This window comes from Scomber japonicus, chromosome 19, assembly GCF_027409825.1.
Source record: "Scomber japonicus isolate fScoJap1 chromosome 19, fScoJap1.pri, whole genome shotgun sequence".
Lineage (NCBI taxonomy): Eukaryota > Metazoa > Chordata > Actinopteri > Scombriformes > Scombridae > Scomber > Scomber japonicus.
In genome coordinates, this window is record NC_070596.1 from 30861773 (window position 1) to 30876489 (window position 14717).

A 14717-nucleotide genomic window follows, 5' to 3' on the forward strand; every position below is an offset into this window, starting at 1 on the left:
CCATGTTGCTCTGTTTAGACCAGAAGCCTTTCAGACTGATAGATAAATCAAATGCTGTTTACTATTAGTTTAAATTAAATTAAAGTTTATTTTTCTGTTCCAGCGGCTGGAGGAGAACATCGTCACTTTTGTGAAGAACGAGCTGAAGAACATGCAGAAGGTTTTATGTCCCGATTACCCAGAATGCTTAGAGAGTCATGAGGATGAGGAGGTTTTGGACGGTGAGGAGAAAGAGAGGAAGAGGTGCAACAGAGACGCATTTCTGAAGATCATGCTGAACTTCCTGAGGACCATGAAGCAGGAGGAGCTGGCTGACCGTCTGCAGAGCAGTGAGAGGATTTCTATAAAGATTTAACATGTTGGCAGTGATGGGAGGGTTACTTTTAAAAGGTATTCCCCTACAGATTACTGATTACATGTCCTAAAATGTAATCTGTAATGCATTCCCTTGGATTACTCAAGTAAAGTAATGTATTCTAAATACTTTTGGATTACATTTAGCGTACTTCAAAATCGTCTAGTTGAACGTGTTTATCTGGGACGCTGATTTTAGTTAACACTTGCTTTAGAGAACGATCTTATTCCTGTCTTCAGAGAAAAAGTTAACATTCTTCAATTTATTTTACCTTAATTAAAATTAATTCATTAATTTCCACAGCTCAGAAATTAGGAAAATTAAAATTTAATTTTTTATTCTTAAATATTGATGAATGAAGAAAAAAATTGGGCTCCAGCAGAAAGTTCATGGCCTCTAGAAAGTAGTGCAGTTGGCTAAATCTGTCACAATAGCACAGTTCAACCACTAGATGGAGACAAAAAAAAACGTGTGTTTGCATTGAGGACGATGAGGCAGCTATCTGCAGTTCATCCCCCATGCCATGTAAATAAATGGAAACTGGCTTGAATCAACTCAAAATGACCCAGAGACATTGGAGTAGCTGTTACTGGGAACATTATGCGACCAGACACAACTTTTAACCATAAAAACAGCAAAGGTATGACATAATTTGTAGTTGTACATTTACAATGGGAAGTTTGGATGACTATATTCTTGCTTGTTTAACTGCCCTGAGACGTTTTTAATTTATGGGGGGCGCTGTTGCCCCCACCAGCGGAGGCTAACAGTCTAACAGTTTCCGGGTTAATTTCTCCGTTGTTTTGTCTTTACTCTCCACCCAATGGTTATAACTTACATCACCGACCGGCTAGCTAACGCTAATTAGCCAACTTAACTCCAGATGCTTCTTCAGATCAGACATGGAGTCTCTCGATGCTGAAAGCAGCTTGTTGATGGTAAACAAAGCTTGCACTGCGTTTTGCTGTTGTGACCTTCTTTACCAGGTGTGTAGGTAAAATGTACTCTGTATTTTCATGTCAAACAGGCATTTTTGTCCTCCTCCTCTTGGTCGTTCCTCCGTGGTGTTATGTGGAAACTGCTCTTGCATTGATTTGCAGTGTATTTGCGCATGTACAATGCCACCTGCATGCGCACAGTGCAACCTGCGTGGTGCAGTAAAGTAATCAGTAATCTTTTTTAAGCAAGTAACTCTACACCAATTCAAACTGTAACTTTAACAGAATACAGTAATTCGTATTTTGTATTTTAAATACATAACCCTACATGTTGGGTTTTTTTGGCATTCAGGAACTCGTGCTGCAGAGGGTCGAAATAAACTCAAGTCTAACCTGAAGGAGAAGTTCCAGTGTGTGTTTGAGGGGATCGCTAAAGCAGGAAACCCAACCCTTCTGAATCAGATCCACACACCGCTCTACATCACAGAGGGAGGGACTGCAGAGGTCAATGATGAACATGAGATCAGACAGATTGAAACAGCATCCAGGAAACCAGACAGACCAGAAACAACAATCAGACAAGAAGACATCTTTAAAGCCTCACCTGGAAGAGATGAACCAATCAGAACAGTGATGACAAAGGGAGTGGCTGGCATTGGGAAAACAGTCTTAACACAGAAGTTCACTCTGGACTGGGCTGAAGACAAAGCCAACCAGGACATACACTTCACATTTCCATTCACTTTCAGAGAGCTGAATGTGGTGAAAGAGAAAAGGTACAGCTTGGTGGAACTTGTTCATCATTTCTTTACTGAAACCAAAGAAGCAGGAATCTGCAGGTTTGAAGAGTTCCAGGTTGTGTTCATCTTTGACGGTCTGGATGAGTGTCGACTTCCTCTGGACTTCCTCAACAATGAGATCCTGACTGATGTTACAGAGTCCACCTCAGTGGATGTGCTGCTGACAAACCTCATCAGGGGAAACCTGCTTCCCTCTGCTCGCCTCTGGATAACCACACGACCTGCAGCAGCCAATCAGATCCCTCCTGAGTGTGTTGGCATGATGACAGAGATCAGAGGGTTCACTGACCCACAGAAGGAGGAGTACTTCAGCAGGAGATTGATAGATGAGAAGCAGGCCAGAACCATCGTCTCCCACATCAAGACATCACGAAGCCTCCACATCATGTGTCACATCCCAGTCTTCTGCTGGATCACTGCTACAGTTCTGGAGGATGTGTTGAAAAGCAGAGAGGGAGGAGAGCTGCCGAAGACCCTGACTGAGATGTACATCCACTTCCTGGTGGTTCAGTCCAAAGTGAAGAACATCAAGTATGATGGAGGAGCTGAGACAGATCCACACTGGAATCCAGAGAGCAGGGAGATGATTGAGTCTCTGGCAAAACTGGCTTTTGAGCAGCTGCAGAAAGGCAACCTGATCTTCTATGAATCAGACCTGACAGAGTGTGGCATCAATATCAGAGAAGCCTCAGTGTGCTCAGGAGTGTTCACACAGGTCTTTAAAGAGGAGAGAGGGCTGTACCAGGACAAGGTGTTCTGCTTCGTCCATCTGAGTGTTCAGGAGTTTCTGGCTGCTCTTCATGTCCATCTGACATTCATCAAGTCTGGAGTCAATCTGCTGACAGGAAAACAAACAAAATCCCAGAAGTCTAAAACATCAAGAAACAAATCTGAACTCTTCTACCAGAGAGCTGTAGACGAGGCCTTGCAGAGTCCAAATGGACACCTGGACTTGTTCCTCCGCTTCCTCCTGGGTCTTTCACTGCAGACCAATCAGTCTCTCCTACGAGGTCTGCTGACACCGACAGGAAGTAGCTCACAAACCAATCAGGAAACAGTTGACCACATCAAGAAGAAGATCAGCGAGAATCTGTCTGCAGAGAGAAGCATCAATCTGTTCCACTGTCTGAATGAACTGAATGATCGTTCTCTAGTGGAAGAGATCCAACAGTACCTGAGATCAGGAAGTCTCTCCACAGATAAACTGTCTCCTGCTCAGTGGTCAGCTCTGGTCTTCATCTTACTGTCATCGGGAAAAGATCTGGACGTGTTTGACCTGAAGAAATACTCTGCTTCAGAGGAGGCTCTTCTGAGGCTGCTGCCAGTGGTCAAAGCCTCCAACAAAGCTCTGTAAGTAAACAGATTATTGGATTTGTTCATCATTATTTAAATGCTCTATTATTTTGAAAAATAAACAACCTCATACTTTTATTCCCTCTTTCGTTTCCTCTCCAGGCTGAGTTTGTGTAAGCTCTCAGAGAGAAGCTGTGCAGCTCTATCCTCAGTTCTCAGCTCCCAGTCCTCTAGTCTGAGAGATCTGGACCTGAGTAACAACAACCTGCAGGATTCAGGAGTGAAGCAGCTTTCTGTTGGACTGGAGAGTCCACACTGTACACTGGAAACTCTCAGGTCAGGAGCCATCAACCTTTTCAAAAGATGACCATTTAAAATCTAAAGGATAAACATTAAACCTATGTAGAATTGGCTCTGCTAATATGATTTATCAAACCAGTTTTACAGTAGTAAGTAGTAAATATTATAAATACATTCTAAATGTGTCTAAACAGCCACATATTCACTGGGGGTTCTTCGAGTAGTTGCAGGTAAAGGTCACACACAGCAGTCCTCAGAGCGTGTGTTGTTTTGTGTGTCTGCAGGCTGTCAGGATGTCTGATCACAGAGGAAGGCTGTGCTTCTCTGGCCTCAGCTCTGAGCTCCAACCCCTCCCATCTGAGAGAGCTGGACCTGAGCTGCAATCATCCAGGAGACTCAGGAGTGAAGATCCTGTCTGCTGTACTGGAGGATCCACACTGGAGACTGGACACTCTCAGGTATGGACAGACAATGTGTGATAGAGGAGGAGAGCTGGAAACATTTGTTGAAAGATAAACCTTACTAGAGACATTGAGGGTTTTCAGAAGGATTGGGATACTGGATTCAGATTGGATGAAAGTCTATGAAAGCCCAACCACACGTTCCAAATAAATCATAAAATTTAGAGAGCGAAGCCATGTAATGTCCCTGTTTGCATGCTGAAAGAGAACGTGCTGCTCTGACCCCCCACCTCCTTTCAGCCTGCAGCCTGCTGGAGTCCGATGGTTGAAACCAGGTCTGAAGAAGTGTAAGTGTGATTTTCATATCATTCATGAAACCAAAGCAAACTCCAAACTGTGACATCACTCAGTCACAACTTACTGAGGATGAAGGTGACATCATCACCAGATAGATCAATAACTGCAGCTGTATTGTGTCTCGTTCTCTCCATCAGATTCCTGTGAACTCACACTGGATCCAAACACAGTGTACAAAAACCTCAAACTGTCTCACAACAACAGGAAGGTGACACATGTGGAGGAGGTTCAGTCCTACCCTGATCACCCAGACAGATTCGACTGCAGGCCTCAGCTGCTGTGTAAAGATAGTCTCACTGGTCACTGTTACTGGGAGGTGGAGTGGAGAGGAAAGGTTCATGTTTCAGTGAGTTACAGAGGAATCAGCAGGAAAGGAGACAGAGATGACTGCAGGTTTGGAGGGAATGATCAGTCCTGGAGTCTGTTCTGCTCTGATGATGGTTACTCTGTCTGGCACAATAACAGAATAACATCCATCCCCTCCTCCTCTGTCTCTAACAGAGTAGCAGTGTATGTGGACTGTCCTGCTGGCTCTCTGACCCTCTACAAAGTCTCCTCTGACACACTGATCCACCTCCACACCTTCAACACCACATTCACTGAACCTCTGTATGCTGGGTTTGGGTTCTGGTCTGACTGGTTTGGCTCCTCAGTGTCTCTGTGTTCTCTGCAGGAGGGAGAGTCTGCCCCTGAGAGTCTGTCTCATGTTATTTAGTACTGTATATATAGAGAAGTACGACTGGAACTTCACTGATGAATACGTTTCATTTGTGGGGCTCAAACTCAACATTGGCTGTGTTCGAAACCGCATACTACATACTTCTATACTACATACTTCTATACTACACACTAAAGGACCAGATAGTAAGCAGACCGTTTACACTGTAGTAAACTACACGATAACCCATAATGCATTTGGTTCCTACCCAAGCTGAAGTCATCAGGCTGAAGCTGATTTCATTTTAGCTCTAACTCTGTAAATAAACCACTTTATCCACATTTCTAACCTTTTTAGGAAGAAAGTAAAGTAGCCCTTTAGATCCACAATGTGACGCTAATTTGTCCAAATAACACCTGTTTAAAGTCACTTCCTGTCATTTTCACAATAAAACACCTGTTTAAAGTTTTGTTCCAGAGAATTCGGAGCCGCTCAAGTTAGCCGTAGCGAGTAACGCACTTCCTGTCATTTTCACACCCGTTGCCTTTTATTTTTTACCCTCCTGTTGTCCTCAAGTCAAGGAAGGGAGGAAGAAGGAAAGGAGGGAGGGAGGAAGGAGGGAAGGAAACAAGGAAGGGAGGAAGAAAAGGAAAGAAGGAATGGAAGTTAAGGAAAGGACGAAGGAAGGAAGGGAGGAAAGGAAAGAAGGAAGGAGGGAAGGAAAGAAGGAGGGAGGGATGAAGGAAGGAACAGTCAAAACAGACAGGGTCAATTTGACCCGGTTGGACGACAGGAAGGTTAAGAAAACCATAACGATAGAATTGGTGCTTTATTTTGAAAACAGGAAGTGAACATACCCTCGCTGTAGCTAACTTGATTTGTGACGTTTGTATTTTGGGTTTTTTTTTTCCAGAAGTTGCGTTGCATCTTGGGTAATGTGAGTGTGAGTAGTCAGCTCTTGATGTAAACCATCCAGGAACTTCTCACATACTCTAAATCACTACACAGTTAAACACACTACATACTTCACATGATGTCAGAGTTAGTAGAGGAGTAGGAAAGTATGCGGTTTCTAACAGAGCCATAGACGATGAGTAAACAGGTGTAGCTCCGCCCATTGATCTAGCTTTGAGCTGCCATTGGTCATTGTGCCATGTGACCCACAATAACATTAAAAAGCCTTCTCTGTTCCCCTCACGGCTGCTGCAGAAGCTGTTCAGCTGCTCGGCTCTCTGCTCTCATGCATGGCTTCCTCGCACACAAACACATCTCTTCTCTTTACAGCAGAAGTTGTGAGAGCCGCCTCAGACTCAGTCACCAAGTTATCTGACCCAAAGTCATAAATTACTCTACTGTGTCATAAACAATATATTTACACTTCTAAAATATGTGAGAATGAAAGTTGACCTGAACTGCTTTGTAGGTTTTTTAATAGAGGGCTGATCAGCTTTTGATATCCTGTAATGGTTTAAAATATCTCATCACATCACTTCATTCAAAATGTATGATGAATTCAGAAACCTGTTGTCAAGTGATCATTCATGGCAATAAAGAGATTTCTAATTTCCAAAAATATGTTTCCAGCATCTAAAATGTGATATTTGTGATACTTTTCTCCGTTGTTTTAATCTTCTGTAAACTGAATATTTGAGTGGTTTTGAACTGTTAATCAGCATGTGATGATGACAGCTTGGTTTCTGGAGTATTGTGATGAACATTGTTTTTGTTTTCTGATTTTTTTGAACATTTAACAATGAATGAAGAAGATAATGGTCATACTTATTGATAATTGCCACATATTTAATGTTTGTTTATTTTAAGTAAGTTCTATTATATCACATACAATTTATTTTTAAAATGTTTTAAATTAAAGTTGAACCGTTTAACTTTCTTCTAAATATGTAATCCTTATAGAACTATAGACAAGAAGTCAAATCAATTACTAAATCGTTGATTATCAGTATATTATTTTAGCTGTTTTTCAATCAATAAATGCCCAATATTGTCAAAACTGAGTTTAGTATTTTTGTTTGTTTGTTTTTTTTAAATCATTTTTAAACTGAATATTTGGGTTTGGAGACATTTAAAGACACTTTGGAAAACTTTTTTTTGGGGGGGGGTGACACGCAGGATAGGACCTCTCGGTGCGGGATTCGAACACTGATGGGTACTTTTGACTGTTTACTGATGTTTTATTGACCAAACTCTCAGTTGATGCTGTTATGTCCCTGGTCTAAGTGAAACCTGAACACAACATGCTTAGAGTCCCGACTCTTCGACCTCTTATGATTGGTCAACTGACCAGTTATCATAGCTCACAAAGTAGCAGATTATTTTCCATAACTTCAGAGTTAAGCAATCCCAGCCCTAAATTTACAGATGATTTCTACATTTCTATGTAGAAATTCACGGGTAAAAATGTGACCTAACACCTCAGCCAATCAGAATGAACACCTGCAGCTCATCACATACACACACATACACTTATAGGAACATATCTTCTTTTCAGTATAATCTCAGACCTTACTCCCATATACATGCATGGAGGCAGCACACACACACACACACACACACACACACACTTGTATGATCATAAACAATAACTAGAAAATTCCAGGGAAATGTTGAGTGCCACGGGGCTGCTGTCAGGATGAGCACATGATTTATTTCCAGTGTTCAAAAGTCACCCTGATCATAATCTGGTTTCGAGAATCGCACTAACTAAGTAACTTTTACTGTGGCAGTATTAAGTACATCTTACTGGTCAGTATCAAGTGTAACAGTAGATGTAAGCAGAGAGTAGCACACAGAGCACAAGGCAGTAGCAACATGCACTAACTCTAAGCACTACACTACAGCACTTTACACTTCACACATACACAGTTAGCACACAACACAGTGTGTTCAAACACACACACCCACACCATACGTGCCTGCATTTGCAGTAACTGTGTCAATATATTTAATATACATATATATATATATGAGTATTAATGTAATTCATATGAATATATATATATATATATATATATATATATATATATATATATATAATATATATATGGATAGAAAGTATCAATGGAATTCATATACATATATATCAATATATAGAGTAGGTATCAATATAATTCATATATATATATATATATATAGAGAGAGAGAGAGTATCAATATTACCTCAGCCGCCAGCTTGGTAAACTAGCTAAATAAACAGACAGGAATTAGCCTATCACAAAAAAGTAGCTCAGTTTCTGCCCAGCAACAGGTTGCTAAGGCCCTGCGGTTGCTATGGGCAGCTAAGGCCCTACGGTTGCTACGGCGATGTGAGAATCTGCTTGGAAAACAATCTCAAAATGCCCCCAGAATTTGGCTTCTGACAAGGTCCTGAACAATTGCAAACTCTGAGAAAACCGTAACTCCTGTCCAAAAACCAAAAACACCGTGAGAGACACAGAAGCCGGCAGATTCTGACAGTGTTTATTTTATTCAGATATTCCTTAAAATGAGCGAGTAAGCTCAGTGTGAACACAGAGTGAGATTCTTTTGCAAAAAGAAGACGATTACATTAGAGTCAGTGGGGAGTGAGACAGGGATTGCCGCTGGTCTAGGCCCCCCCGTTTAAATTTTGTGCAGACCCCGCCTGTCAACGTCACAGTTTATGAATCCCAACACCTATGTCTACATTTTGACAAAAAAATATTTGTCTCCTTTTTACGGTTTGGCCGTGAGCTCGAGTTAAATATAAAAATGAAGGTTATTTTTTACTGCTTCTCACACTCTAGCTAACTGACGCTTCCACTCTAACTTTGAAGAAAAAGTGATTTCCACTCCTCGTTTGACTGCTCATAGTTTTAAAAGTTTACATGTTATGGAAAAACAGTTTGGTATTTTTCCAGAGAGGACAAGTTTTCCTCTGTTTTAAAGTTTGAATCACGTTTCTACATGCAGGTATGAGAGAGCTAGGTGACTCTGAAAAAAGGTGAAATTAAGGTGAAATTTTGTGGTTTTTTTTAACAATTCTCATTCATTTCCAATAGAGAATTATTCCTGTTTTTTTGGGAATAACTTTAGGAAAAATTGGAATTTCAACACCAAAAGTCATAGCACCTCTTTCCCGATCGAGCCGCACGTTTTGATGTATATATTGTCGGGGTTTTCTCAAAGCTGCGGGAGGAGTTACGCGCCGGAATTTGGCGTAAGAAGAAGAATAAGTATGGAGAAGATTAATAGATCCTCTTCAGCTTTACTGCTGTAGAGGATCAGTACGCCGTGGCACTAGTGATTAGTTGCAACTCTATTTTAATTATTTGTACATTTTAATTAAGCTCTATAATGCCACTTACAATACATTTACAATGGAAAGCGATGAAAGAATTCAATCTCAACTGTTCTTTAACTTCATTAATAGGGTTTTGATCATATAAAAAGTAAAAATAATTTCTAAGAACTGATCAAAAGAAAGGAAATAGATGTCGTGTGTGTGTGTCTGTGTGTAATCTGGGTGTGTGTGTCTGTGTGTAATCTGGGTGTGGCCCACTCACGCTCACCTGATCTACCTGCACACCTGCCTTCAATCAGCTCATCTCCTCTGCAGTACATCCACTCTTCATCTCTATTGTTGTTTCGGTAACCTGAAACCATCGAGGTGGTGATCTGTGACGTTTGTATTTTGTTTGTTTTTGTCAGACGTAGCGTTGCATCTTGGGTAATGTGGGTGTGAGTAGTCAGCTCTTGATGCATACTCTGCATTTCTGGAGAATCTAGTAAACCATCCAGGAACTTCTCACATACTCTAAATCACTACGCAGTTAAACACACTACATACTTCAAATGACGTCAGAGTTAGTAGAGTAGTAGGAAAGGATGAGGTTTCTAACAGAGCCTGAGTCTGCGATGGACTGCCAGTTTGTGATAAGGAAATCATGTCGGAAAATAACAGAATCGGCTGGTTACAGGATGACGTAGTTGTAATAGCGAACACATTAATGTGCAAATTTGATTTTGAGTAAATTATAATTTTAGTGTGAATGAATTTTTAGGGGAAGGTGAGCTTCCCTTGTTGTCTCAGAGCAATCGCCCCTCCTCTCTCTCCCCCCCCCCCCTCTCTCTCTCTCTCTGTGTGTTTGTCATGTTTGAAGTATTTCACTTTCTTTTTCTTCTGCTCCACGTCTCAGACGTTTCTTCTCCGTATGGTAAGGGTTTAACTGACAGTTTTCAGTGTTAATGACTCTTCTCTGTTCTTACTGTTAGTTTAATGAAAGGTAAAGAAGCAAAAATGAGTTTGTTTGTGTAAATCTTGTATTTGTCTTCAGATCAGGTTAACTCTCTGTTAACAGTTTGTGTTCAGGATCAATATCAGCAGGAGAGATGATGGTGATGTAATGTTTTCAATGTTAATGATCCGTCAACAACTTTCATGTGTTCATGTTTTATTTTGATCCAGGTGTGTTTCTCTGTGCTGAAGTCAGTCTGATCTCAACGCTGCTCCAGAAGAGGTTTTAGGGAGTGTCAGTAAGTGAAGTGTCATCACACAACATGTAAAACCTGATCACTGGAAATAGTCTAATGTTTCCTTTGTGCTTGTTGTGAATATTATTAATGTCTGCAGCAGGGAGAGTGAGTCTTTACCAAACTTAAATAGCTTCTTGATTGAATTTAAAGTTGTACTTGGATTATTTAAAAGTAATGAGCAACAAGTTTGTACATCCTCAACATGAACGTTATAATTCATTATTTGGTGAGGCCTTGAAATGAAAGTCTTTAAGTTATAAACCACCATCAACAACGTGATGCTTGAGTTTAGACTTCAGTTTTATACAGTGCTAAAACACAACAGCACTTATATAACTAACTACTAACTATACTTTTCACATAGAGTAGATCTAGACTGTACTCTTTATTTTACAGAGACCAAACATTCCTCCATGAGCCAAACTTGATTGTTTCCCTTTCCACAGAGTTTGGAAGTGAAATTGTTCCTGAAATCCTACGCAGCAGAGATGTCAGGAAGAGCGGAGCAGGAAGACCCAAATGCTGAAGGCCAAAAGGCAGAAGGCAGCAGAAACAGGTCTTTATTTCTGTAATGTGCATACTAAACCAAAGGCTGGCTGAGTAGAACAGGGCTAATGAACCTCATGCAGGAGAAATGAGCTGGGGAGGAGTAAAGGGACACAAAGCAAAGCACAATACTCAAAACCAAGAGAGCACAAAGAGTCTTGAACCATGAGCAGTGGCGGTTCTATAAATAAATCCATAAATATATACTGTATACATATATATATGCCAAAAATATATACAATCAGAAATGTAAGAAGAGCAGAAAGCAACAATAATAATATAATACAAATAAAATAGAGAATAATCATTCTTAATAGCACAAATCCTTCTAACACAAATGGGAAAACAAACTGAAGAAAATCTAATTATTACACTATTACACTGAGAACAGCAAACACACTGTTTAAATGAAACACCTGACTCTTCTGGCCTTCCTTCTTGCAAAATCGTCAAAAATGTCATCAAATGATTTAGGATTGAAACTGTCTTTTGTTGTTTACAGGAAGCTCGCACGACTCTTTGGCAGGAGGAGGTATGTATCTTCAGAAACGGATGAGGAATTGTATGTTGTGTTCATGTATGAGAATGACAGTAACTCACTGAATTATAATTATGAGAGTTTCAGTGGAGCAGAGGTTAGTAAGTGTTTATATTTGGACTACTTACACATTCAGTCGACCCACTATTGACATTTATTTCACTTCCTCGTTAGTTTCCATTAGAAGCTGTTGCTCACATAGTGAGAAGTATGAAGCACACGTCTTCTCCACGTCTGCATCAGTTAATCTGTGATTGATCGAGTGGTCTATGTAAGAAAGACGTGAACATGCAGTGATGTGAATGACTTAGACCTGAGGGGTATTGCACGAAACCAGGATAAGGGATTAAGCCGGGATATGTTAGTTATCCTGGCTGAATTTAGCCTCAAATCGGTTGCATGAAAGCAGGTTAAATTTAACCTGGCCCAGTTACTATGGTGATTTATTCTCTGCAGCTAGCCTGCTCCAGACCAGGCTAACAACCAGGCTAAGATTATTCTCAGGGTTAGGGGCAGTTCTGTCAATCATGTGACAAATTAATGGGTTTTACAGCATTTCCATGGTCTATCTAAATATGTTGATATAATAGACTATATTGTCGTTTCATTAAAGTCTGTTGACTGTTTAATTGCAACAGTCATTTTATAGTCATTCATGTGGTATCATTATTGTGTATAATGTACAGTAGATTTACTTTGTACTATTTACTAGCTGATACTCACAATGTTACTTGGCTGCTTCTGAGGCTGAGCAGCGTCTGGGTCCTGTTACACATGTTATTTTCTATTAGCACCAAATCACTGACTTCATATCCATTATGGGCTAAATGAGCAAGACATGATACCTCAAGCCTGGAGTCCAGCAACACTGTCTCCTCATCTGCAGAAGTGCATCCTGCAGCTGCAGATGTGCCTTCCCCCTGCCCTACACCTAATTATAATAATTGTTTGCACTTAATTATATTTCCTGAGTAGCATGCACTTTTACTTGCCACATTTAAATCAAAGTGTACAACTGTTGATTAGTGGGCTTGGACAGTAACTTCTTTAGTCCTTTAATTGTAATTTTGACAGTTCTAGTGGAGCACTGTTGTATTAATTGTACTTTTTTTTTTAAAGTATATTTTTGGGCTTTTTGCCTTTGATGTACAGGTTAGTAGAGAGAGACAGGAAAACTGGAGACAGAGAGGGAAGAATGACATGCAGGATAGGAGTGCTTGGTGCGGGATTTGAACCAGGGTCCCCTGCAGCGAGGACTGTAGCTTCAACACATGGGGCGGGTGCTCTACCCACTGAACTATACTTAACACATCAATTGTATATTAATTGTACATTAATTGCACTACTTATTACGCATTGAGCCGGTCCGCGATTGTCTGCCAGGCTTTCTCCCTTTCCTTGATTACAGTGCTTTGTGCTTGTGTTGCTTTTTTTCTTATAATTTCTTTAACCTCATCATGAAATTCCATCAGGAGCTGTTGTTTAGCGGCCGTGAAGAATGACGCGCAACACCTTTACATTTTCCAATCTGTGATTCTGTGATCGATGCCATGGGTCTATTTGAGAATGCCGTGAACACGCACTTATCCCAACTATCTACACCTGGCTTGACATAGCCGCACCTTTTCATCCTGGCTCAGCAAACGTGCAACCGAATAAGCCAAGATGCGCCGGTCAGACTAGATCAAGCTGCGCTTGCTCAGTTATCCTGGATTTCTTTATTCTACTTTTGTGCAATACCCCTCAGGTTTGCCCCTGCTGCATATCCTCATCCTGACTTGGTGAACGTGCAACGGATTAAGCCAGGATTAACTGATGAGACTAAGTCAAACCTTTTCAGTTATCCTGGATTTGTTAATTCTGCTCTTGTGCAACAATCCTCTGGTGTTCAGCTTTTAAAGTTCCTGGAGGGGAGGGATCATGTGAGTCTGTTCAGTGAGCCATGATCAGCTATGAGTAGTCGAGCCATGCTGACTCATGCAGTGTGAGTTCATTTCCACTGCACACATCATGGCAAAGTAAATGAAGTTCTTCACCATGATGATGTTTTTCATCAGCAATCAGCTCAGCGACCAATCAGAATCACAGCAGCACAACTCAGGAAAAAAGCCTCCAGTTACAAACTGTTTGTCAAGCATATTGTTGTGAGCACAGCACAGTGAAGACAACCCAGATAAATGTTTCTAATATTTAACAACCATTTTTTAATGCTTACATTTACAGCTAAACAACTAAACACATTTAAACTTTAAACTGTCTTTTGTTGTTTACAGGCCGATCATAATAGGCTCTTGCTGGAGGAGGTATGTATCTTCAGAAACAGATGAGGAATTGTATGTTGTGTTCATGTATGAGAATGACAGTAACTCACTGAATTATAATTATGAGAGTTTCAGTGGAGCAGAGGTTAGTAAGTGTTTATATTTGGACTACTTACACATTCAGTCGGCTCACTATTGACTTCCAGGCTTTTTCTCTCTGTTTATCACACTAGACGTATTTCCCCTTTAAAAGGAAATCTGCTCCCCTATTTCGTGATTGATACTTAGACTAAACCAATTCACCTTGGAGGTGCACAGATTCGTTTTGTATTACCTATTTTTTAGCCATTTCACCCAACCCAGAAAAATAAAAATGTGCATGAACTATAGAACTGTATTTATAATATTATGAATGAAATGTGTGTTATTTGGAAGAAAGTCAAGGTGTGAATGACTTTGCCCACTAATTTCATGAGAGTATTGCTCTATTAAGTGGATCCCCGTTACCCCCTGCCCGTTCCAGTAGGGAGACCCCCTCCGTTTCTCTCACAGCTTCTGTGCACGCAGCACCATCGCAGAGTGATAGATTGACTCGAAGTGCAAATAACAGGTGTAAAGGATTTTTTTTTTAAAGATTTTTTCGAACCGGGTCCACTGCTTATATGACATGCACTCTTAAACTTTTTTTTTTTTTTGAAGAGCTCGTGCCGCCCCCCATGAGTCATGACAAAATGCCGCCCTGGGCGCTTGCCCAATTCG

General features: G+C 40.7%; 2 protein-coding genes across 2 annotated transcripts; both read left to right on the plus strand.

Moving 5' to 3' along the window:
- The first annotated feature begins 271 nt into the window (after positions 1 to 271).
- On the plus strand, positions 272 to 3447 carry LOC128379932 (NLR family CARD domain-containing protein 3-like). The gene is made up of 2 exons (XM_053339570.1): positions 272 to 329; positions 1646 to 3447. Exons 1-2 carry the CDS (start codon positions 272 to 274, stop codon positions 3445 to 3447), a joined length of 1860 nt encoding a protein of 619 aa, XP_053195545.1.
- Positions 3448 to 3558: 111 nt separating this feature from the next.
- LOC128379933 (stonustoxin subunit beta-like) lies at positions 3559 to 5159 on the plus strand (the record flags this gene model as incomplete). Its single annotated transcript, XM_053339571.1, has 4 exons — positions 3559 to 3722; positions 3971 to 4144; positions 4388 to 4434; positions 4582 to 5159. Coding segments are annotated over 4 exons (963 nt in total), but the record flags the coding sequence as incomplete, so codon positions are not given.
- Between the last annotated feature and the right edge of the window lie 9558 nt (positions 5160 to 14717).

What these genes read in the sequence shown, in the direction of transcription:
- LOC128379932 (XM_053339570.1), top strand. Translation starts at nt 272, where the DNA reads ATGCTGAACTTCCTGAGGACCATGAAGCAGGAGGAGCTGGCTGACCGT. An exon ending in GGCTGACCGTCTGCAGAGCA is followed by an intron (nt 330 to 1,645) that starts GTGAGAGGATTT and finishes TTTGGCATTCAG; the next exon opens with GAACTCGTGCTGCAGAGGGT.